The sequence below is a fragment of the Sinocyclocheilus rhinocerous genome, unplaced genomic scaffold, assembly GCF_001515625.1.
Source record: "Sinocyclocheilus rhinocerous isolate Xijiao unplaced genomic scaffold, SAMN03320098_v1.1 scaffold2637, whole genome shotgun sequence".
NCBI classification, from domain to species: Eukaryota; Metazoa; Chordata; class Actinopteri; order Cypriniformes; family Cyprinidae; genus Sinocyclocheilus; species Sinocyclocheilus rhinocerous.
Window position 1 is genome coordinate 216,633 of NW_015641805.1, and position 27,218 is coordinate 243,850.

At 35.9% G+C, this 27,218-nt stretch overlaps 2 protein-coding genes across 4 annotated transcripts in view; one reads left to right on the forward strand and one right to left on the reverse strand.

The window, feature by feature from the left end:
* Window positions 1-3,748, forward strand: part of LOC107755297 (LIM/homeobox protein Lhx4-like) — a 12,829-nt gene extending 9,081 nt beyond the window's left edge. For both annotated transcript variants that reach the window (XM_016572045.1, XM_016572046.1), the window contains 3 exons: window positions 1,021-1,175; window positions 1,257-1,428; window positions 2,484-3,748. In XM_016572045.1, the coding sequence (XP_016427531.1) occupies window positions 1,021-1,175; window positions 1,257-1,428; window positions 2,484-2,872 (716 nt within the window). In that variant the 3' untranslated portion in view covers window positions 2,873-3,748. The remainder of the gene's footprint in view (window positions 1-1,020; window positions 1,176-1,256; window positions 1,429-2,483) is intronic.
* A 4,981-nt stretch (window positions 3,749-8,729) lies between these two features.
* The window catches only part of LOC107755300 (acyl-CoA-binding domain-containing protein 6), a 34,870-nt gene continuing 16,381 nt past the window's right edge, over window positions 8,730-27,218 (reverse strand). For both annotated transcript variants that reach the window (XM_016572049.1, XM_016572050.1), the window contains 2 exons: window positions 14,342-14,372; window positions 8,730-9,178 (listed from right to left, as the gene is read on the reverse strand). In XM_016572049.1, the coding sequence (XP_016427535.1) occupies window positions 9,024-9,178; window positions 14,342-14,372 (186 nt within the window). In that variant the 3' untranslated portion in view covers window positions 8,730-9,023. The remainder of the gene's footprint in view (window positions 9,179-14,341; window positions 14,373-27,218) is intronic.

Here is a 27,218-nt window from a genome sequence, read left to right on the forward strand (position 1 = left end):
ATATTCATGTAAATATTTTCTAAATATATACTGTATGTGTGTGTCTTTATATATACATAATAAATATACACAGTACACACATATATTATGTACACAAAAACTTTTATTTTGGATGCAATTAATCGCAATTAGTTTTTTGTTAGGATAGGACAATATTTGTCCGAGATACAACTATTTGAAAATCTGGAATCTGAAAATATTGAGAAAATCTCAAAAATATTGAGAAAATCGCCTTTAAAGTTGCCCAAATGAAGTCCTTAGCAATGCATATTACTAATCACAAATTAAGTTTTGATATATTTACGGTAGGAAATTTACAAAATATCTTCATGGAACATGATCTTTACTTAATATCCTAATGATTTTTGGCATAAAAGAAAAATCTATAATTTTGACCCATACAATGTATTGTTTTTAAATTGTAATAATATTAGTGCTGGGCAACGCATCCAAAATAAAAGTTGTTGTGTACATAATATATGTGTGTGTACTGTGTATATTTATTATGTATATATAAATACACTCACATGCGTGTATATATTTAAGAAAAATAAGTTATTTTTATATTTTAAATATATTTATATATGATATAAATTATATGAATATAAATATATTCATGTAAATATTTTCTAAATATATACTGTATGTGTGTGTCTTTATATATACATAATAAATATACACAGTACACACACATATTATGTAAACAAAAACTCCAAATGAAGTCCTTAGCAATGCATATTACTAATCACAAATTAAGTTTTGATATATTTACGGTAGGAAATTTACAAAATATCTTCATGGAACATGATCTTTACTTAATATCCTAATGATTTTGGGCATAAAAGAAAAATCAATAATTTTGACCCATACAATGTATTGTTGGCTATTGCTACAAATATACCCGTGCTACTTATGACTGGTTTTGTGCTCCAGGGCCACAAATAAGTGGGGCAGTTTGACCAATCAATGGCAGCACAGTAATGAAAATTGTAATAAGTTCTTCAAATTTGACTTTTACAGATGATTCAGAGACAGGAGCAAAACGTCCACGAACCACCATCACAGCCAAACAGCTGGAGACGCTCAAAAGCGCCTACAAGAACTCACCTAAGCCTGCACGACATGTGCGCGAGCAGCTCTCCTCAGAAACGGGCCTGGACATGAGAGTAGTGCAGGTCAGACTACAAGTCAGACTTCAAGCTTAAGTGTTTTATATGATTAAATGGGTGTCTTTACTGAGGCTTGTCTATCCACAGGTGTGGTTTCAAAACAGGCGAGCAAAAGAGAAACGGCTGAAGAAGGACGCTGGTCGGCACCGCTGGGGTCAGTTCTACAAAAGCGTCAAACGCAGTCGAGGGTCCAGTAAGACGGAGAAGGAGAGCTCAGCCGATGATGCAGGACTCAGCGATAGCGAACTTAGTTTCAGAGGTGAGTCTATTTACATCTCCCACGATGCCTTGCTTTGTCTTTCTCTCTCTTCTTTTATTTCCCTTCATTCATTCATTTCCTTTGCCTTTTGAAAATATGCCACTTGGTGGATTGTTTGGAATATACAAATGAGGTTTTTGGTTCTGCTATGTGTTTTTTTAATGATTATTTCATTTTTGTCAACCCGTTTTGAGAACTCATAAAAGTCTAGAGCCGTGTTTACGAGAAATGAAAGCAGCGATGCACAAACTCTATAAAATTGGTGAAGCTTTTAGTCGATTAGAGAGGAAGCACACAGGGCCTTTGTTGTTGTTGAAAGAACTCCTCCTGTGCGTACGGAGAGTAAATCACAAATGCTCATCGCGCCTCAGATATTTACAGAAGCATGTAACCCTCTTTTTTAAAAAGGATATTTATGAGGTCTTTGTCATAACTGCAATTCTTTTTCTATGTGTAAGAGCATCTATACACCACCATTCAAAAGCTTGGTGTCAGTAAGTTTTTTTTAAATGTTTTTGATCAAATTTGCTCAGTAAAAATGGTAATATTGTGAAATATTATTACAGTTTGAAATAACTGTTTTATATTTTAATATATTTAAAAATGTAATTTATTCCTGTGATGGCAAAGCTGAATTATCCGCAGAAATTACTGCAGTCTTCAGTGTCACATGATCCTTCAGAAATCATTCTAATATACTGTGCTGCTTAATGTTTTTGTGGAAACTATTTTCAGGATTCTTTGATGAATAGAAAGTTTTATAACATTATAAATGTCTTTACTGTCACTTTTGATCTATTTAATGCATCTTTGCTAAATAAAATAATATTTTTTTAATGAAAACTAACTGACCCCAAACTGTTGAAAAGAAAATTATTTTTTCAAAGTTTTACAAGAAAATTCTAATCCAGTGTTTCTTTGCATTTATTTCTAAATAATTGTGAAATTTACTAGCGATTTCTGAGTGAAAATTGTATCTACAACAATTTTTTCCAGTGTAGTTGTATTTTTTTGGAAACAATCTTGAAACTGATTTTGTCTGCTCTCTCCAACAGAAGACCAGATCCTGTCAGACCTTGGTCATGCTAACGGCTTGTACGGAAGCGTCGGAGACGTCACGAACGGCAACATACTTAACGGGAGCTTCTCCCTGGAGGGGGGTGGGCAGCCATACCATGACCTGCGGTCAGGAAGTCCCTACGGCCTGCCACAGTCCCCCTCATCCATCACTTCCCTCCCAGGCCACACCCCGCTGCTCAACAACTTAGGCTTCAATATGGACGGCATCATGGGTCAGGGCGGTCAGCCCAATGTAGGTCAAGCTCTGAGAGCAATGGCCGGCGGACCCACCTCTGACCTGTCGACAGGAAGCAGCACGGGCTACCCAGACTTCCCCACCAGCCCTGCCTCGTGGCTCGATGAAATGGACCACTCCCAGTTCTGAGGTCAAAGGTCATAATGGAAAGTGCGGTACTATGGACAAGAAATTTGAAGATTTTATAGACATCTTTCCCAGAACTGGTGAAGTTTGTGCGGCAAGGCCCAAAACGGCACCTACTTTAACACGGTGGCTTGACCTTGCTGAATGGCGCGCTGATACGAGCAACCCGCCGTGGAATGTCTGCGCTGTATCATAGTTTTGTAACTCATATTTTTTCATTGTTCTCAAAACTGGATTGGACGATTTCCAGCATGAAATGGCGTGCAGCTGCGAATGGCGTTCAAACCCCAGACCACCCTGGAAAAACAATCACGATCCACCACGTTTTTGAGAACAAGAGGGTCCATGCATGTTTCCGAATGAGGAAGAGAACCGTCGGCGACGCACTTTACTGTATGTTCCTCCTCGACTGCACATGGCAGGCTGAATACGGGAAAGAGAGGAGCGCACCGAACAAGGAGAGATATTTAAACAAGTGGCACAAGTGTATCTTTCCTACTTACAAGGGTTTGGGATTTTAATGGCTAAAACTTTCTAAACGGCTCTACTAGAGATGGCCCTTCACATTAGGTCTGAAGAATAGATAAAAATTATTTTTAATAAGGATGAATCCGCATGCACTGCTCTGAGTTGTCATAAAAATGGTCCCTGTCCGTTCAATGTTTTTCTGTTAACTTCAGACATTTTAGCTCAAAATGAAACAAAATAAATAGTTTAAAAGATTAAAATTAAAGTTAATATTTATTTCCGGTACAGTCCAGTATATTTATTATTGATAAGGTTTATATTACCATCAAAATACCTTTGTTTTTCAATTGCCATTTGTTTCCTACACATTGCTCCATGAGCAAAAATGGATATCAGAGCAGATGACAAGTGGATTTCTATTACACAGACACAAGTACCTTAATGGCCTAACCAATTATTATCAAGCAAAACATGTGAAAGGGAAATTTACACTGTATTTTTTTTTCTTATTTGACACATTTAAGCAACAACTATGAGGATTTAGTGTTATTTATTCCTATTATGGGTACCAATGTCAGTATTATGAAGAGTTGGATCATGGGAGAGAGTGTAGTGAGTTGATGTAAAACTACAAAACTGGTGATACAATTGTAAACATGAGGAAAATTTGTTGTGGCAAAATTTGGACCCACATAATGGCAAACTGAGTAAAGATGAAAGAGTGAACATATAAGCTAACAAAGAGCAACATAGAAAAAAGAAAAATAACCATTCACAAATAATGTTTTGTTGAATCTATGTTGAGTCTTAATGGCTGTAAATTTTGTAAAGTCTCAAAAAGTGTCGACAGTCTTGTTTCATGAGCACTATTTATTGCTATGGATCTTTGAAAAAAAAAAAAGAGCACTGAATTTAGTCCTATATGCCTTCTGTCCAATGGTATGAATTGTGTACAGTTAAATCTATATGGAGAAATAAAGCCGAATCGTCTTTGGGTTACTTCGATGTTCTTTTTTATTTACTTCACATGCTTTTATTGATCTTGAATGTAAAGTTAAACAGCTTAGTATAACACAGAATAGTTGTTTTTGTAGCAAATTATTTGATTTCCATTCAAAAAATCAAATACATTACAAATAAATAAAAAATTCCCTAATATATATATAAGAAATGCATAATGTCACAACACTGGCTTTGTGTTGAGCAACCATGAAGTCGTTAAACTCAACTACTGATGTCACCATGTTTAATGATGGCATCTCAATTAAATCTGGCATTTGGTCGCAAAATATAAAGGAATTGACCAAGCAAGGTTTTTAAGTGTTTATGAGGGGCTCTAGCTGCCTGAATTACTTCATTGTATTCGCAATATAAATCGCACAGGAGTGTTTTAAAGGGGTCATATGATGCTGCTAAAAAGAACATTATTTTGTGTATTTGGTGTAATGAAATGTGTTTATGCGGTTTAAAGTTTAAAAAACATATTATTTTACACATTCTGTACATTATTGTTTCTCCTTTCTGAAACGCGTCGATTTTTACAAAACTAATCGGTCTGAAAAGCGAGGTGTGCTCTGATTAGCCAGCTATCCAGTGCGTTGTGATTGGCCAAATTCCTCAAGCGTGTGACGGATTTGGATTTGAGACTTTAGTCTTTGCAACTTTACAGATCTTCTTTATGCACCAAGAGCTTGTAACACTCCAAAGAGAAAGGAAAAATTTAAATCGCATCATATGACCCCTTTAATATTGAACACTTTGCATATTCCAAGCAACAGGTTTTTTATTGTTTTGTAAATTGGTGGTAGCCTATTGTGCACGTCAACAAATCAATTCGCGGTTATTAACTACAAAAACATCTATGTGTATATATATTTTGGTTTTACGGGAACAAAGGAATAACATTTCTGCAAAGCCCGGCCGCCACACACACACAAACATGTGGAACTTTCATCAGACGCACATCTGTTCGCCGGCTCCACACGCTCATCCTTCTGCTTCCATAGACTGGAGCAGATTGCTGTTTAGTCAAACCTTCCCTAATCCTCTAAATGTTACCTAATTGTAAACTACTCTGTGAAATGAGGACAAACAGGCTGCCCGACGTTCCCAACGGCCAGAAACACAACTGTGAGTAAAATACAACAGGCAAAAGATGCAGTACAATTTGGACACGTGGATTTTGATGTGAGGATTCGATTTGTATGGGAATGCGCATTCCATGTACCAAAAACGACATATTTATGTATGGATATATATCACGTATATAGCCTAGACACCACTAGGTGCAATTAAACGTTTGACGTTATATGCTTCTCAAAACCACTGCCTGAACTATCCCATTAAGCATAAAGGCGGCAAAATGTGTTATCTAAAACAATAAAATTATAGTATTAATATGGTTAGGTTATATTTTAGACTGTGCTTAACTGGAAAACATAGGAAACGTATCGATATAATGGTATGAAAGCAATATTTATGAAAAAAAAAACTGAAAAAAATAATAGCAGAGAAACGCGCCACAAACAAGCTGATTTCACTCAGCCATTGATTGGGGCTGCCGCGGCCATTAATGTACGGCCTTTAATAGTTCAGTCTTACAAAGATAAACAGCGACAAAGACAGCTGGGATAATTTACACGCCACTTACAGCACTAGTATACATATAAATCTGAGCAAATTCCTGCACTGTTGCTTTTGCAAAGATGACAAACACAAGCGCAAATGCCATTATCATCGATCTGCGAGCTTTTATTACGAACTTCCTGAAGCCAAGGATTCACCAGCCTCCCGGGTGAGAAGGAATAAATTAACATGCAAATAGTTATTCAGCCTAAATTTAATCTGGGCTGCATTTTTCTCTTGAGTATGATGCCGTTCACTGGCATCTTGTTTGGCATTTTAATTCAACAGCCATACAAATAAAGAAAGGGTCATTTTGCAAGGACAAACGGTCACGTGTTAGTATAACTGTAGAGGTGTAACTTTGTGGGCAGTATTCTCATTTGCATTTGATGTAATAAAGAAGCTGTGCTCAAATTGATAGCCTACTCAATGCACCAGAATGACCTCAGCCTTTAATTGACTGGAACTCATGTTTATTACTCGGCTCTCTGGAATACTTGATTCTGATTGGTCAATGCACCATCCAGTGGTTTGAAATTTAGTAATATTCGGTGTAGCCTAGGTGCGTCTCAGTACGCTTACTTATTTCATACACTACACGGTTAAGTAGCCTACATAGTGCATATGTACATAGTGTATAAGTGCATAGTGCGCCTGTGAGTTTGCATTTTAGCTCTTCCAGTTCCATCGCCTCGAAGTCAGTGGGTTTTTGAATGGGTTTCTGGTTAATACATCAGTAAAACCATTGTTAACAATTGGCTAAATGGGACTATAGAGGTTGTTGGTGACATTAAACGTAATTACACTTTTGGGTTGGTTTACAAAAATATGTCAGCCTACTACAGCCTTTTTTTTTTTTTTTTGAGATATTAGTGGGATATTTTTCAGCATTTTTTGCTGGCTGGCAAATTCTAAGTGAGGGTGGAGTAACGCATTGCATTAAGAGTAGCCCAGTACATGCCATTCCATTTATAAGCTGGACAACCGGCTGAATAGAGAAAGAGACAGACATAAAGAGAGAAAGTGAAAGGGACAGACAGTGAAAGAAGAGTGAGAGTAACAAACCTCCACCATCTGCCACTAATGGTGTTAGGGAAGCATCCAGAGAGGCGACTTGTAAAAATGCATAAACGTTAAGTAAAGAAAGCTGAGCAATATGGGACATGATTTTAGAGGAGTCCGTGTCAAAGTGAAGAGCTCAGGGGGAAATTGAGGCACATAATGGAAACGTAATGGGCTTAGTGTCACTGTCGTGCAGACAAGCCCACGGAGGATGCCGTCAGCAGCATTGACCCTCCCCCAACTCCAGCGGATTTATGGAAATTACTGGAATAAGGGACAAACAGCCTTTACAAACAAACCGATACCATAATTCCTGCCCGTCTATGGAATATCTAAAGCGACAGACAGAGGATCTTGCTCTCGAGGAGGGATGCAGCTCTACAGACCCAAACACGGCTAATGTTTCTCATTCCTCCACTTGATCAATACATCATACTCTGAGACATAGTGATCCCATTGTTTTTGAACAAATGTGTATCAGCTGTAGAGCTTTGGGTAAAATAAAATTTGAGGATTCCTATGTGTTGGCGGATTCGAAAATGTAAAAAAAAAAAAACACTTTAAGTCACCCAGTGTATTTGTTGTTTTAAAGCATAAAAATTCAAATAAAGCTTCACCAACCAAATATTCAATGATAACAGAATGAAGACACTGATCAGAGGTACTTCATGCTATTTACCCTCCAGAGACGAATGAGTAGAAAAACTAATGTACTATAGAATTGTGCTACATTTACTATTAAAGGGGTCATATGATGCGATTTAAATTTTTCCTTTCTCTTGACTCACAGACTGTATTTTGCCAGACTGAAAGAATTTGCCACTGACGATTCAAACGCGAGTTAGTAGCACTTGTAGTTTGTCATTTCTCCGATCACAAATGCAGACATGTTTTTTGAACCTTAAACCGCATAAACACATTTCATTACACCAAATACACCAAATAATGTTCTTTTTAGCAGCATCATATGACCCCTTAATTAATAATAGAATAATTAACCCAAAAATGAAAATGTGCTTAAAATGTACTCATCCTCAGGCTATCCAAGATGTAGATGAGTTTGTTTCTTCATTGGAACAGATTTGGAGAAATTTACCACTTACCAGTGAATTCTCTGCAGTGGATGGGCGCCGTCAGAATGAGAGTCCGAACAGCTGTCTCTTTTTGGATTTTAGCCAGAAATATTCGTTTAAAGATAAATCCCCTTAATGATGGATTTCTGCAAAAAAGGCAGCTTTTCGCTTCACAAGATGCTAATTGATGGACTGGAGTCATGTGGACTGCTTGTGGATTATTGTGATGTTTTTATCAGCTGTCTGGACTCTCATTCTCATGGCACCCATTCACTGCAGAGGATCCATTGGTGAGCAAGTGATGCAATGCAAAATTTCTCCAAATCTGTTCCAATAAACAAACAAACTCATCTATGTCTTGGATGGCCTGAGGGTGAGTAAATGTTAAATTTTTATGTACTGTAACTATTGCATCTTTAATGTCTAAACTGACAATAAAAAAGAGGTTTTAATATCCATTAAATCCATTGTATGCTTAACAAACCTCAATTCCTTAAGGTTTCCCCCCAGTTTTGGAATCACTTACATAATTTATATATAATAATCGGCACATTCCTTTACATCTACCATTTTTGGTAAATTTAAAACAAGTAGCAAACAAGTAAAAAATGAGACACCATTATAAGTTTCCATGTCTTTAATAGTAACAACAGTAACACATTCATTGGAATGTACCATTCTAGGATGGGGGAGGACAGGTTGTCTGAACTTAACTGTTTGAAAGTATAACATCTGTGCTTCAGAGCCAAATGGAATCAATGATAATAGTTCTAGAATGCTGAACTGATTGAGTTCAGTTCTGGAACTAGTGTCAGTTTGACAGCAGGCATGTAGCATTTGGATGAGGAGCACAGCTTGTATGAACTTTTAACTTGATCATGTGGGTTTGGTTTGATTTGGTGGAGTGAGATTTCACAGAGTGAGATTTAGCCTTTAGGAGCAGTGTACTGGCGCAGGAGAGAGGAGATAGCGCTAGACTCTGTCACCTCCTCTGGAAGGGAGCCTTCTTGATCTTTGATTAACGGGTCAGCTCCGGCCTTCAGGAGTAACTCAACTATTTCTGCAAACTCACAAGCTGAGGCTAGAGAGAGAGAGAGAGAGAACACAAGAAAAAATATAATGTTGGGTATATTTGCATTTTTTGCAAGGGAGTCAGTCAGACACACTGTTAGAACAGCACTTTAGCAGAAAATGTGACTATTTTCTCAAGTAAATTAAAAAAAAACTTAATTTATTCTAATAAAATTATAATTTAATAGAATTTTACAGTAACTGCAAAATTATACAGAATATAGATGATAGAATATTTTAAGATTTTTTTTTCATAATTTAAATAAAATCATTTTATTATAGGTTGTTATAGGTAATTAGTTATAGTCATTATAGGTAATTAATATTTGAACAATAATAAAAAAATTGTTACTATAACAAAATGTCTTACTATTTCATTAAAGAAAAAACATTAATTGAAATAAAAATACTTATTAAATACTAATTATATATTCTAAATACTTATTACTTATTATAAAATACTTATAAAAATGTAGTTTATTTCAGCTAGATGTCAAGGCAATAAAAAAATTAAAAAACGGACATAAAAAAATAAAAACTTTATAAATATATTTTAAAAAATGCTTTACAAAATTACTAAACTTACTAAAACTAAAATGAAAACAAAATATTAAAATAAAAACTAATAAAAAATGTTTAAAAAGTATAATAGTACCTCAATGATACTAAAATAACACTGCTACCAGTTCTTAGGTAACATGCCACCTTAAAAATAACTTAATTCAGTCCTGTTTTCTCTCTCGTACACTTAAAGTAATTGTTACAGTACGTATGAAGACTGAATGTGTAGTTGAGCAGCACGCTTGCATTTGTGCCCCATTAGGAGGCTGCAGGGCTGGGAGGGGCGGCACTCCTGTAACCCAGTTAGTGTTGCCTGCCACGCTGATGCAGGGACATTCCTCTAAGCTTGAGTGCTTTTTCACGTCTATGTCAACTACTGCCTTCTTTTAAAAAGGAGGGAAAAACGCTCTCCTTATTCTTTCTCTTAGGTGAGTGGCTGATGTCAGCAGGAAAACCCTGAGTGACAAGAGTGGCTTTTAACCTCAGACCCCTGACCAGGAGAGAATGAGGGAAGGGAGAGGAAAAGAGAAAGAGAAAGAATAAGACAGAAGGAGAAAGAGTAGGCAAGTACAAGAGTGTTCTGAGCATGTTGCTATGTGGTTGCTAAATGGATGCTTACTGGCCAAAGTCAAGAGAGCCCAGCTCAAGAGGGCAAAGTCTCTATGATACATGGATCAGGTCCCACTTCAGTGTACACTACCGTTTAAATGTTTAGGGCTGGTATGACTTTTAAGTGTCTCTTAAGCTCATCATATCTGCGATTATTTAATAAAAAATACAGTAACAAAAAAAATTATATATATATTATATTATAATATATTATAACAGAAGGGAGAGGGAACGAGAAAGAGTAAGAGTGAAGGAGAGTGAAAGAGAAGGCAAGTACAAGAGTGTTCTGAGCATGTTGCCATGTGGTTGATACTGTAGATTGTTACTAAGTGGATGCTCACTGGCCAAAGTCATAAGAGCCCATCTTAAAGGTCCCATGAAATGCTTAGAAACACGCAGCGTTACTCTATGTGTTGACGTCATTTTAACTGAAACGGGAAGACAGGGCGCGACATATCAAGCAGCCCCGCCCCTTTTTAAAATAGCCAATAGCGTTCGTTTATATCACAGCTTGGGCTAGAGCCGTTCAGAGCCGTTGAGCTCCGTAAAGCCAAACCGTCTCAGGGAAGCTCATCTGCATGCTCGTCGTCCTCATCGGGGTCTCGACCTGACTGCAGTTCGTCGTTGTAACCGACTTGAGTGGGTACAGTAAAACTGCACATTTTAGAGTGGCCTTTTATTGTGGTCAGCCTAAGGCACACTTGTGCAATAAACATGCTGTCTAATCAGCCTCTTGATATGCCACACCTGTGAGGTGGATGGATTAGTGCTCTCGGCAAAGGAGAAGTGCTCACTAACACAGATTTAGACAGATTTGTGAACAATATTTGAGAAAAATATGCCTTTTGTGTATATACAAAAAGTCTTAGATCTTTGAGTTCAGCTCATGAAAAATGGGGGCAAAAACAAAAGTGTTGAGTTATTAATTTTGTTCAGTGTAGATAACCTTAAGACTAACATATTGATACTAACACCCAAAAAACTTTAATTTTGATTTCATGGGGACTTTAAGAGTGGCCAGATTTTTAATAGTCTCTTACACTATTTAATAAAAAAAATACAGTAAAAACAATAATATTATAACAGTTTAAAATAACTGTTTTCTATTCGAATATATTTTAAAATGTAGTTTATTCCTGACGTGGCAAAGTTGAATTTTCAGCAGCCATTACTCCAGTATTCAGTGTCACATGATCCTTCAGAAATCATTCTAATACGCTGATTTTCTGCTCAAGAAACATTTTTTTATTATTGTTAAACACAGTCGTGCTGCTTAATATTTTTGTGGAAACCACTATACCTTTTTCTAGAATTCTTTGATGAACAGAAAGTCAACAGCATTTATTTGAACTATAAATCTTTTGTAACAATGTAAAAGTCCTTTACTGACACTTTTGCTCAATTTAATGTATCCTTGTGGAATAAAAGTATTAATTTCTTTAAAAAAATAAAATCTTCCTGACCCAAATATTTTAAACAGCAGATCTGTGATTTTTTTTTCATGTTTTATCATGTGGCATGTAAAAAAAAAAAAAAAAAAAAAAAAAACAGGTAAAAAAAAGTATATATATAAAATAAGAAAAGAAATTAAGTATTGTGGTACAGTTAATGTAGTATGATAAATAATATGATAAATTGCTTTTCTCTATATCTAAGCTTTGGATAAAAGTGTGTGCTAAATAATTAAATGTAAATGTACTAATAAAGATTACTGCCTTAGCAAGCTCCACTAGCAAGAAAAATAAATGTAAGTGCAAGACCTCATAAAGGAATTTTTGCCCCAAAAATGAAAATCTTTTTTTTTAATCAGTCATCATTTACTCACCTTCATGTTGTTAGAAAAACCCATATGACCTTCCTTTGTGGATGTAAAAGTAGATGTAGAATGTCCAAGCTGCTTTTTTCTATACATTGAAAGTGAATGGTGATCATGGTTGTACTTAGTCTCTATTTACATTCACTGTATGGAATATCTCTTTTAAAAAGTCATACAGGTCTAAGACAACATGACAGATTTTTCATTTTTGGGTTAACTGTCACTTTAAGTAGGAAGCAGAAAAGGAAAACATTTAGATTTTTTTTTCTCTAGTCCATTTTTTTGTTACTGTATTTTATTTTCAGCACGCGTGTGGGTCCTTGGGCAGTAAAGCCCCTAGCGCCTCTGGGGAGCCGTAGAGAAGAAGAACAATTTACAGCGTGCAGTAAACCCCTCAATTAATCATGTGTCAGCCGCATGGCCCCACACAGGGAGAGGCGGAAATGAATTTTCATTCTGTGCTATTCGTCTCTCTGAGTTCATCGCTTATGTTTATTAGTCACTTTTTTTTATATCCCATCCCCCCATCATTTTTCTACTCCCCCTCCCCAAGGGGTGCTCGTCTTCAGACGTCCACCCTGCCATGCGACCAACCTGAGGAGAGGACAGATGGCAAACACACACACACACACACACATAGAGAACAAGGGCCTGGAGGCTGCCCATGTGTAGTGTCACATGACAGAGGAACACTGTTGATTTCCTCTGGGACAACTGGTGATTATTACAGGTCCTATTTACCACACGTGTGGCTGAGGATAAATGTACCCATGCTCACACACACATACACCTTCCTCCTGTAACCTGAGGTGAGGTGGATAAGAACTTCATTCTGAAACCATTTTATATAGATTTCATAGAGATTTAAAAAAAAAAAAAAGTAAATAAATTAATACTTTTGTTCAGCAAGGGCACATTAAATTGATCAAAATTGATTGTAAAGACATTCATGTTACAAAAGATTTATATTTCAAATAAATGCATTTTGAACTTTCTATTCATCAGAGAATCTTGAAAAAAAAAAAATGAATCACGGTTTCCACAAATATGATTATGCAGCACAAATGTTTTCAACATTGATAAAAGGAATGTTTCTCGCCCATAAACACAGTATATTAGAATGATTTATGAAGGATCATGTGACACTGAAGACTGAAATAATGGCTGCTGAAAATTCAGTTTTGCCATCAACAGGAATAAATTACCTATTAAAATGTTAAAATAGAAAACAGTTATTTTATATTGTAATATTTACTGTATTTTTAATCAAATAAATGCAGCCTTGCAGAGCCTAAAATAATACTTCTTTTTTTTTTTTAAATCTTACCACACCAAACTTTTGAATGGCAGTGTATAATAATGTCTCATCTCTCAATTAAAAAAAATGTGTTCACAGTAATGCGTATTATGTAAAAATGACTGTTTACCAGCTCTGCATAGTCATGTTAAAATAGATATTGAAAATTGAATACAACCTGTTATAAATAAGATCCCAGTATTTTAAACGCATAGTCTATAGTTTTTAAAATAAAGTGTATTAAAACATTTATCCCCATGTAATGCTTTGCTCCTTGGACGTCCATTGGAATGGAATGGAACTGAAATTGTTATATTCTCTTATTTTCATTTGCCAGCATGGCAACCTGAATTAAACTAAAATATTCCTTTTACATATGTGACCCTGGACCACAAAACCAGTCTTAAGTCGCTGGGGTATATTTGTAGCAATAGCATTATTAATATAGGCCTACATTGTATGGGTCAAAATTATTGATTTTTCTTTTATGCCAAAAATCATTAGGACATTAAGTAAAGATCATGTTCCGTGAAGATATTTTGTAAATTTCCTACTGTAAATATATCAAAACTTAATTTTTGATTAGTAATATGCATTGCTAAGAACTTCATTTGGACAACTTTAAAGGCGATTTTCTCAATATATATATATTTTTTGCACCCTCAGATTCCAGATTTTCAAATAGTTGTATTTCGGCCAAATATTGTCCTATCCTAACAAACCATGCATCAATGGAAAGCTTATTTATTTTCGGCTTTCAGATGATCTATAAATCTCAATTTCAAAATTTACCCTTATGACTGGTTTTGTGGTCCAGGGTCACATATATGACTCCCATTTGAAGTTTAAGAATAAAAAAATGTATTGCCACAGCATAGTTCTGTTCTTACCATAGTGCAGTGCGGTCTGTCCTTCATCATCCTGTGAGAGAAAAAAAAAAGAAGTTTAGAGTTATAAAAGATATCGACCATTACAACTACTCAACTATTGTGAAACTCTTTAGACACTTTCTAATCTTTCTCCATAATGACTTAGATTCCAAAAAGAACCATAAAACAAACAAACATGTTCAAGTGTAAGGCCTGCCTGTTGAGTTCAACTACCGCCACATGATGCAGCCTAAAACAGGTGATTTCAACTTGGAAAGGATTAAGAGAACTGATTAAACATTGATTTCCTGTCAGATAAACAATTAGATCCTTTAACCTCCAAAACAGACTTTTGAACAAATAACCAGGATCAGAGGAGCTTGAGGACTTTGTTTAGATGGACATATAAACCAGTTTAATATGAACAAACCTTTGACCCGCGTGCTCAACGAGGCTATGAGGCCATCATGCTGTATGTGTATAAAGGTCTAGGATGATCTATTCATTGTCCCCTGCAGGGACCGTGTCCGATGCATTAGCCACGGAGACCGAGGGCATCACACAACAATAGATGCTTATACAATAGGCCCAATCTGCCTAGTGTGCTGGTGACAAATTGTCACAGTTTGTGGTATCAGAGGTGCGATGCAGAGAAGCCATATTTAGGGCAAGGATTAAGGATCCTGCGTGTGTGTGGATATAAATCCAGTGGAATGCAACACTCAAGGGGTCAGGAAGTTCTGCGGATGACACGTGTCATGGGGCTAAATTATATTTTAATTGCTACTTCAATGTGTCTTCTCACCCTAATAATGATGACAAACGGCATTATTGTTTTGGCTGGGTGGTTGGTGGAGATCATCAGAACCCAATGAGAACTACAGAGATAATTTTTATGACATGTCGCACGTTTGCCCCTCTGACACAACATCAGCCTGCATTATCCTCCTAGACGATATCATTAGCCCACTGTACAGACTCTTGCACAGAGGATTTACTCTACAGGTCATGCATAGTGTTTAAATAGGCATTTGACCGTAGACTTGTTATCATATTGAAAAGCTTACAGTGTAACACTCTAACAAGTAAAAAATACCGAATTATTAAATAAAACAGCATTTTAATGCTGAATTTATGTCACACCTGACTATAAGTCGGATTAGGCCAAAATGACATTGTTGAAGTCATTTACAAACATTATAAACACTACAAACTTACATTTTAGTTCTTGTTATGTATGTAACATTATTCAGAATAGAACAGAATTTTGAAAATTAAGTATAAATTAGCATATTAGTATAAATGACATATATTAAGTTCCTGTATAAATAACTTGTATATGTATATTATAAACACCAAGCATAAAGCGAACGTGAAATTTAAATCGCATAAAATGCGAAGGGCCACAAATTACCATTTGCATCATCAGACTTTATTAAAGAAAATATTTGCAGTTTTAATAAAAAAGAAAATCTGGAACAAAAAAATGGATTAAAAGTTTGTTTTGCTATATTAATTTTAAAAAATGCATTCATACTCAAAAGTATTGAACAAACTCTACATTCAAACAAAACATTCTTGAGCAAATAGAGTTCACAAATTTCTTTAGAGAAAATGATTATTTTTCCTGTTTATGCCCAAAATAGGGTGGAGTGCACATCACTGAGCGCTAAACACATGTAATCTGTTTCATACTGGACACCAGAGGGTGCCCTCACGTGGAAACTACACATCTAGACATCACAGACATAATAGAACTCCTGACGCTCCAGGAAATCCCTAATATGAGCAAAGGCATCTAGCTATAGCTATGACTGAATAAAAAGAAGATATAAACGCTTAAACTGATCAAACATGAATACAGTAAACACACGAATGACAATATATGGTTTATCTGTGTTCTTCAAGCCATCTCTGGTATTTTCATAAAAATAAAGTATATTTATAATCCAATGCTAATCCAACGCTGGCCGTCTGTTGAGTACCCCTTTGGAATATAAGATGCAGCACATTTCAGATGATAAAAATCATGTTTTATGTTCTGGAAAATATGGTATAGTAACATTTCTCTGTCCGCCATTTGAGCTTGTTGCAATACATTCTGGGAAACATGATGCTGCAAAACAAGGTATTTCGCAGATTATATTTTGAAACAAGCTTCGCATCAGGAGAGCTTATAATGCCTTAAAATGCCTTAAAAAGTAGGTATCGTTCAGAACTTTGTTCTTTTAAGCTGTAACCGAGTGAAATTTCTTCTCCAAAGTAGTGAGCCAAGGTGGATGGCCTTGTCAGTCAGATGCTGCTTAAGTCTGATCCCATTGTTCCTAATACAAAAATCTTCATCGCACCAGGGCCAGGGCTCTCAAACGATCCTAGAGTCAGATGCTATTGTTTATGGAGAGGCGAGAGAGCGACTCCAGGGGCTCTCTGATTGGATTAGCTGGTTAAAATCCCACTAGACGAACTGAATACTGATGCAGTCTCTCTCCTTATATATTTGTATACAAAAACCAATTCACATCCCAATGTGGATCATAGAAACTTATATTATTGAAAGACAGGAAAAAAAAGCAGTAGGGTTCAAAAGTCCACGATGAGAACCTGTGATTCAAAATTTAAATTCATTTTTCTACTCTTGTTTTTATGCTGACAATAGCAGTAAGTTAAATGCAGTGCACTTTGGTACAAAATACACTACCACTGAAAAAAGTTTTTTTCTTTTAAAAGAAATTCATACTTTTATTCAGCAAGGATGCATTAAAATGATCAAAAGTGACAGTAAAGACATTAATGATGTTTTAACCAATGTTCTTTTGAACTTTCTATTCATCAAAGAATCCTGAAAATAGTCATGTTTCCCTAAAACATATTAAGCAGCACAACTGCCTCTGAACAGGATACGGAGTACACGAATATCGGTTAACATAATAAAATGCGACAACACAATCAGACATAGCTGTTTTTGTTTTTTAATTAATAATAAAAATTTTATGTTTTAATTTTCACATTTTCTTGTGATGCAAGAAAGATAAGAAAATCATTTTCATAAATTTGATAATATATATATTAAAAACCCTCTTATATTCACCATGATGACCATAGTTTTCACTAAAATTCTATAGTTACTACAATCATTTTTTGCAACTGTGATAAAACTGTGGTAACTTAAAACCAACAAAAAACGGTTTGATTTTAACGTTGCAACAATAACTATTAACTATGTTATTTTGACAGAACACATCACGGTAAGGGAAACATTGCAACTTAAAATCATATTATAAATACATTATTAAATACAGAAATTAGTCAGTTAGAATATTTATTGTTATGACACATGCACTGTTAAAAAATCAAAAGAAAAAAAATGAGCAAAATTCTTTTTCCTTCTCGATAGAATAAAGAGTGGCAGATGTTTATGAGAATGGTCGATACAGGATATGGAGATGCACATAAAAACATATAGCCATAATTAAACAGTCGAAACATAATCTTCTTTCACTAATCTTGTGTGCAGGCAACATCCGCATTGGCCCAGAGCTCTAGAGCATGAACACAAGAGGCAGTGTGAGGACGGAGACAGCAGACAAACAGGTTGGCTCGAACATAAACTGCTATGATTCATGGGAAATGGATATAGACATACACCTGTTAAAGTTAGTTTATTCGCACTAGCAGAATCATCTACTGTAATATTTTAAGTACACCGTTCAACCCTGGGATTCTTTTTAAACAGTACTGAAGAAAGTATGCTGAACACTTATTGGATGCTTCTCCTTCACTATCTCCTTACTATTACTCAACTAACTCATTTCAACAAAACAAAACAAAACAAAAAATAAAATAATTCTTAGGCTGATTTTCTAATTTTGCAAATTAAAAACATGCAGCTCTGTGTGTGAGTGCATGTATGTGTGAGCGCATGCTTATATGTATTTATGTGTGTGCGTGTGTGTGAGGGGGTCAGAGACTAATGTCTCTAGAGCAGTCTGATGGAATCAGGCATAAATTGGATTGTCCTCCATTTGGTTTTCAAGGGAGAAGTGGAAAAGTCAAGTAAGAAGCCAGCATAGCATTTTCCCCAAGAAAACTCCATCCTAATCGGGAAACTACATAGAAAGAAACTGCTAGACCTCTAGGTTTCCTTGCATTGCAGAAAACATAAATATCCCAGAGACATGTGAAATACACTACCACTGAAAAAAGTTTTTTTCTTTTAAAAGAAATTCATACTTTTATTCAGCAAGGATGCATTAAAATGATCAAAAGTGACAGTAAAGACATTAATGATGTTTTAACCAATGTTCTTTTGAACTTTCTATTCATCAAAGAATCCTGAAAATAGTCATGTTTCCCTAAAACATATTAAGCAGCACAACTGTTTTTAACATTGATAATAACAAGAGAGAACACCAAATCAGTATTTCTGAAGGATCATGTAACATGATCCTAAATATTCACCTATACCATTACAGGAATAAATTTTTTTTTTTTTTTAATCTATTCAAATGGAAAACAGTTTAAATATTTCACCATACTACTGTTTTACTGGATTCTTGATTAAATAAATGCAGCCTTGCTGAGCATAAGAGGCTTCTTTAAAAAACATTTAAACAATCTTACCAACTCCAAGCTTTTGACTGGTATACAAGCTTATAAAATCTAAACTCTTCTATTCACATCAACAAGCCATCACAGATCGGCATCAATATACACTCAAAAGTGTACTACAACACTTCTCTTTCCCATTACTGTCAATGTATTTCAATCCATTCAGGGAGCATCGTCTAATCAGACTAACCCAAAGAGACCTCAAAACAGCCCTCTGATGACAACACAGAGTGGAAAGACACAGGAAGAAAGTGAAAACAACAATATAAAAGCGATTAGTGGAATAAGGACAGTGTATCAGGGTAAAGTGGGGAAAACAAAAGAGTAAGAAATGGAAGAGAAATAGCAAAGATGAAGTGAAATGTAATAGTAAAACGGATTAGACTATGTTTCTGAGGCGTCTGTGGTAGACTGTGCAGTCGTACCATCTGTTTAGGCTTCAACAGAAGCTGGCATACATACGCTGCCCACCAGGTCACTAAAAGCTTTCATGTTTTCATACCAGCACAACCCGGCAGTTCCCCGTGGCATATGGTAGGTGTGCTGGGAGCCACCGTCACAGCTTTATCTAGCACGACTAAATCTCTCACAGGAACACCCTTTCTCTCTTTATCTCCCTCTCTCGCTTGCTTTCTTTCCCTCTGCTGTCCCGGACAGAAACATTAAACAAATGGGGAAAAATGCACATGCAATTATGATTTATGATGACTGTATGCAGGGAGCGCAGGGTTTTTTAATGACCCTGGCAGTAGACAGGAGGAGGAGAGAGGGATAGACAGAGGAGTGAATCGATATAGCCACACGGCATTCATATGCAGATACGCTTATGATGAGCAGGTGCCATTAATCAGAGCATGCAGAAAATGCAGCCATATGCATGATCATAACACCTATAGTCTTACACAGATATAATACAAGATTTATGAATATCTGGGTTCCTTCTTCTTTACACTAAGGAAGTTCTTGTTCTTTTGCATATATTAAACTAAGATATTCAAGCTGCAAAGAGGGAATGGTTGCATGTAAACATGTATGATTATTGTTATGTGGTATCTTTAGTAATGTTCAAAAATGACTAAAAGCTGGTCTTATAATAGGTATTTATGGTATAATAAACTGAGAATTTTTTGTCAAATCTAGGCACTTAATTCTAATTTTTTTAAACATTCATAATTTAAACATTGATAACATTAAGAATAATTTCTTGAGCACCAAATCAGCATATTAAAATGATTTCTGAAGGATCATGTGACGCTGAAGAACGGAGTAATGGTTGCAGAGAATTCAGTTTTACTGCATTTATACAATTTAAATTGTAATATTTCACAATATTACTGTTTTTTAACTGTATTTTTGATCAAATAATTGCAGCCTTGGTAAGCATAAAAGACTTCTTTCAAAATGTTACAGAAAGTGAGAAACACTAATTAATACCACAAAACATCAAAGAATGTTTGATGTTTTCTGATGTTTGCGATGTTTTCTTACCGAATATTCTGTAATTTCCTGATGATATAATTAAGGACCTTAATACATTAGCAATTAAAACAATATGTGACCCTGGTCCACAAAACCAGTCATAAGTAGCACGGGTATATTTGTAGCAATAGCCAACAATACATTGTATGGGTCAAAATTATTGATTTTTCTTTTATGCCAAAAATCATTAGGATATTAAGTAAAGATATCTTTAGTAATGTTCAAAAATGACTAAAAGCTGGTCTTATAATAGGTATTTATGGTATAATAAACTGTGAGAATTTTTTGTCAAATCTAGGCACTTAATTCTAATTTTTTTAAACATTCATAATTTAAACATTGATAACATTAAGAATAATTTCTTGAGCACCAAATCAGCATATTAAAATGATTTCTGAAGGATCATGTGACGCTGAAGAACGGAGTAATGGTTGCAGAGAATTCAGTTTTACTGCATTTATACAATTTAAATTGTAATATTTCACAATATTACTGTTTTTTAACTGTATTTTTGATCAAATAATTGCAGCCTTGGTAAGCATAAAAGACTTCTTTCAAAATGTTACAGAAAGTGAGAAACACTAATTAATACCACAAAACATCAAAGAATGTTTGATGTTTTCTGATGTTTGCGATGTTTTCTTACCGAATATTCTGTAATTTCCTGATGATATAATTAAGGACCTTAATACATTAGCAATTAAAACAATATGTGACCCTGGTCCACAAAACCAGTCATAAGTAGCACGGGTATATTTGTAGCAATAGCCAACAATACATTGTATGGGTCAAAATTATTGATTTTTCTTTTATGCCAAAAATCATTAGGATATTAAGTAAAGATCATGTTCCATGAAGATATTTTGTAAATTTCCTACCGCACATATATTAAAACTTAATTTCTGATTAGTAATATGCATTGCTAAGGACTTCATTTGGACAGTTTTTTTTCCCCCCCTTTTTTTCAAACAACATTTGGACAGTTTTAAAGGAAATTTTCTCAATATTTAAATTTTTTCGCACTCTCAGATTCCAGATTTTCAAATAGTTGTATATCGGCCAAATATTGTCCTATCCTAACAAACCATACATCAATGGAAAGATTATTCAGATTTCAGACGATGTATATATCTCAATTTTAGGAAATAGACCCTCAATTTTCAATGAGAGAAAGGAAAATTGTAATTAAATTAAGGAGTACCTGGAATATGTCTTATTAAATTGCTGGTGTACCGTGTAAGTGCAGAACACCTGGGGAAAAATAAAAAATGGCAATATCTTTTCAAACCCAAGTAGAAAACAAACATTCCTACAACACTGTGATTACAGAAAACTAAAGAATAAATAAAAACCACAAAACAATAAAAAAGTGAGTTTAATATTTTCACTAATATATTAAGACATACAGTGGGTACGGAAAGTATTCAGACCCCCTTAAGCTGCAATATAACAAAGAGTGAAAAATTTAAGGGGGTCTGAATACTTTCCGTACCCACTGTATATGAAGAAGACACAAAAATACTGCATAGTAGGACTGACCCATATGAGTGTGCAGACAAGGGTACTTTCTCGTTGGGAGAGCTGTGTTAAAAGGATCAGGCGGGTGGACCGCTCCTAATTGAATCTATTTCACCTCTGTGTGCAGTGTGTTAACCTTGCCAGCCAGTCTGTGTGTGTGAGGGTTAGCCTGTCAGTGCATATCACTCAATCCCAAAATGTCCTTGACAAACCCTCTGTAAAGATCATGTCAGGCTTTTTCCCCTCACAGTACCATCTCAAAACACTCGAACATCTTCACTGAGGCCGTTCAACAGAGGGCATCCATCACACCACAATCAATTATCAACATAATGCAGATGGTGGATTCTATACAATAAAACAGAATCTGAAATCTGATTGGATGGTTTGGAGTGACTGTAAAAATATACACATGTAACCGCACATCAATTCTGTATTAAAGCAGTCTATATACAGTATGAACAATCCCAATCACATTTTGGATAATGAAGTATATTATTTGATGGATGAAGTTATTATAATGTAATTATTTAGCGAACACTGGTCAATTTTTATCATACTACTGCTGCAGCCATTGCATAAAAGAAAAAAATAATTCAAGTTACCAAAGGCTCTTGTGGCGTAGGCCTATTATTTTACTAAATCCTTATTCCTGAGAATAAATATGCACCTAAATTGAAAATATAAACACAATGACATTATCTGCATGTAGCTATCTTGCCTAACAGACTTAAATCTGTGCCTTAGCAGTAAAAAAACACAAATCGAGAGAGATATAGAAAGATGTAGACACATTGTTTCCAAGGAAACACTTATGGAGGACGGGGCTGTTTAAGTTGGCTGTAATATTCAGAGGGAGATTGATTAGTAGCAGCACGACTGATTGATTTTTTTTCTTTTACAGTCAATCCTGGAGGTAGAGCAGCATTCACCTCTCTTCTCTCTAATGCACAACAGCATACGTATGTTAATCAGCTGCATAACCAGCACTCACGCCTTCCTACAACCGCATTAAATCATTGTCTGGGTTTTGTTTTTGTTCTTCTTGAATTAGTGACTCTCTTTTCCCATTGACAGTCCTTGGGTAAACGCAGAGCATTTAAAAAGAAGCGCAAATGAAAACAAAACACATTCGTGAAATTCAGTCCCGCCCCCCTCTTTTCTGTGTCTGCGTCTCAGTGTCCACCCCAAGGGACGTCTTAGGATCCATTAAGCAATTTCGCATGAGCCAAGAGTGGCGGAGAATTACCATGGGCAAGTCCAGGATCATCAGAGCAGTTCAAAAAGAAATACATAAAATAAATAAATGCATAAACCGCTCTAATATGAAAATCAATGTTGCAGGCTCAAGCTAAATCACTGTGGGGGAAAAACTAATAAACCACAGGGCAAGTTCTGCCCCTGCTGGGAAATATGCTCAATCTCTCTCTCCCTCTTTCTCAGCACACAGCTGTGGACAGCTTTAATGTCCTTCACAATTTATGTGGATGGTTTGAAAACAGGAAGAAAACTGTTGAGTGTACGTATTGTGGCAAGGCGGCAGGAAGAAAGAGAAACAGATGGTTCTGGAGAGGCTTTTCATCAGAGGAGTTTAGCTGCCTGCGGCTAGAATGAAACACTTCGTCGAGAATGAATTGAACCCGCTGATAGCGTCGTTTATTTTCATGTGCTTTCTGCGTTTTAGCACACGATTCATTGAGGGAATTATGCAAATCAGGAGATGGCGCAAAAATATGTGCCGAATTGTGCGATTTCGCCGGCTGGCCATTTTGCAGGCCTGTCTGGTGTACTTTAATGGGACTTGCAGCAATGTGTCAGTGTTTTTGTTCTTAAACACAGTTGCATGTGTATATTTCTCATGCTTTTATACAAAGTGGTTTACATTGTGTTCTCTTGGTATCAAACCAATGACCTTGGTGTCAAGTCACCTTTATTTATATAGCGCAGTGTTGCCAAGTCCGCGGTTTTCCCGCGGAATTGGGCTACTTTAACACTGTTGCTGCGGGTTGTTTTTCATGTCCACGGGTTGAAGCGACTCCAATAACATGCTATTTATCCCCTGCAATGCGAATTTTAGCAGGGGAACCCCGCCAAAAATCATGTATTTTACCCCCCGGAACGCGATTTTTAACTGGGGATCCCCTCGAAAGCAATTGGGCTAGTTTTGGGCTAGCTTTGAGTAGAGATTGGGCGGGTTTTCTTGTGAAAACCCGGCAACCCTGATATAGCGCTTCACACAATACAGATTCTGCTGCTAGCACCTTGGTCTACTTTTTGAGCTGTATCAGCATTTTAAAATAAAGTTTTACTTATTAATTTACAATGCGATATAAACATGGAACAGTTATGCTTTTCCTCCATCCATTAACGATCATAATTTGATAATTAATGTTGCTACAAACATTCAATTGTTTAAACAAAACTGCACTACACCTTTAAACAATGTTAAAGAAAAAATGAAAATTCTGTCATCGTTTACTCACCCTCATGCCATTCCAAACATGTATGACATTCTTTCTGCTGTGAAACATAGAAGATATTTTGATGAATGTTGATAAACAGTTTCGGTTCCTATTGACTTCAATAGTATGTTTGTCCATACAGTGGAAGTCAATGGGAACTGTCTGGTTATCAATAAGTTCTACAGAGGAAAGAAAGATATACAGGCATGGAACGACACAAGGGTGAGCAAACAATGACAGAATTTTCATTTTGGGGTGGACTATGCCTTTAAATGTGACTTTTGTGAATAATAATCCATATTTATAAAATAAATTCCATCATAAAACCTAATTTACATAAAAAGTAGGTGAAAAGAATGACGATTATGCTAATGCTTACAGGATTCTTGTGGCTCAAAGAGCAAAGAATAGCACTGGCAACACTAAGGTCATAAGTTTAATTCCCAGGAAATGCATGAACTGGTTCCAAATATAAAAGTTAATAATTAGCCTGAATTGATTTGCAAAGTGTTTCGTAAATCATTTGTCTGCTAGGGAGAATGCTGGAAGTCAAACTAGAACCATAAACAAATATTTCATCAATTCTATTTCACCTACTAAATGATGAACAACACAAAACATGTTTCACTTATAAATTAAAAAAACAAAAAACAAAATGCAGAGCAGGGACTTCTAGGAACATTATTAAACAATGATTTGCACAGATTGCTTTTTTTCTTTGCTTTTGCTAAAATGAATTGAACTTCCCAATACTCGCAGAACTAGCAATCAAAACTAGAGAAACCAAAATCACTGACTGCCCTGTAGTGCTGCTCTCAGCTTCAAATGTTACCCTACAATGATTACAATTTGTATAGCAAAGCCAGCCTCAGATCAGAAGCAAAACTCTTCTGAAGGAGCTGTAAGTGTGACTCTCAGGTGTTTCACCCCATGCGGCTAAACCCTCCCACCATTGAGCCCCATTCTCATGCAGCTGGCGATTGGACGCCTCTCCTCTCCAATCTTATGACAGATTGCTTTGGGGATTTGTTATGACGTGGAGGATGGAACCATTTGTTATAGTGGACCTGTGGCGGCAGCAGCAGAAGGACCTGAATGTGTAAGAATGTTCTCAACAGGGAATTTTAAACAGTTGCTGGGATTAAGAAAGCGTGTAGAAACAACCATTTTTTTCAAACCTACCTAATCTGTAGTCTTCCAACTACATCATTTCATGCATCATTTTAAAATAAAATGATGCAACAGGCGACATTTTGTAAAACCAATCAAACCCTTAAAACTGCTGTCAGGAACTAGCACGAATGCAAAACCTCAAATTATCTTTCCATTTCCACAGCGCCACTAAATTACCTGTAAATAAACAGCATCCTTTCTCTGTCCCAAACAATTCCTCACCATGAACTACTAGTAGCCCAGGCAGATATTTATCACTATTGATCTACCTGGTCCTCGCCAAGGCCTTTTGTTCTCTCGGCTCCAGGCTCTGACCTCAATTAAGTTATGAATTTCAATCTGATGGACTGAGAGCGTGTGGCCAGCGCACCCGTGCAAGAAGGGGAGTGGATTAATTAGACACAGCGGCTCTGGGATTCACCCTCCACTGCTGGCGGAATTTTAAACAGTTGCTGGGATTAAGAAAGCGTGTAGAAACAACCATTTTTTTCAAACCTACCTAATCTGTAGTCTTCCAACTACATCATTTCATGCATCATTTTAAAATAAAATGATGCAACAGGCGACATTTTGTAAAACCAATCAAACCCTTAAAACTGCTGTCAGGAACTAGCACGAATGCAAAACCTCAAATTATCTTTCCATTTCCACAGCGCCACTAAATTACCTGTAAATAAACAGCATCCTTTCTCTGTCCCAAACAATTCCTCACCATGAACTACTAGTAGCCCAGGCAGATATTTATCACTATTGATCTACCTGGTCCTCGCCAAGGCCTTTTGTTCTCTCGGCTCCAGGCTCTGACCTCAATTAAGTTATGAATTTCAATCTGATGGACTGAGAGCGTGTGGCCAGCGCACCCGTGCAAGAAGGGGAGTGGATTAATTAGACACAGCGGCTCTGGGATTCACCCTCCACTGCTGGCGGCTCATGTTGTTTTCATAAGAAAACGCACACAGAGAGAGGAAGGACAAAGATGAGAGAGAAAGACAGAGAATTAACAATGCAAAAAAGCAAGCAAGCAGTGGCTCAGGCTAAATATTATAACTGCATTAAACTTGATGTTTCAAAACGTTCACAATACATCTGACTGGCAAATGAGTTAAAATACCAAACTGACTATATAAAAATCTTGCTTGCATTTCCAAAACATAATGCACTTTTGAGGCAGCAAAACATAGTATAAATTATTAATTAAAGACCAATCACAAATCAGTATGCAAACAGACTTAAGAAGGAAGATCAACTGCAATTTAGCTTGCATAAATTATGATGCCATCAAATTTCTTAAAAACTATAACGTTTACAATGAGAAAAAATTGGTGTAGAAACAATTTTCACTCAAAAATTGCTAGTACTTTTCACAATTACAAAGAAACGGCAAGTAACACATTGAGTTAAAAGTGAATTTTTAAAGAAGAAAGACTGAAATTATTTTTAAAATGTATCTTTTTATTTACTTTTTTTTGATACAGTGTACCAAGTTTTATGTCAAAGGCTGAAATGATCTACAAAACAATGTTTGAACTTAGTCTATACATAAAGCTATTCAAACTAAATTAATTGTGGAAGATTTATATTTGGGACAGAATATTTGTAATATTTGTAGTAACCATTTTTGAGCTCAGAAATTGCTAATAAATTGAGCAATTACACTG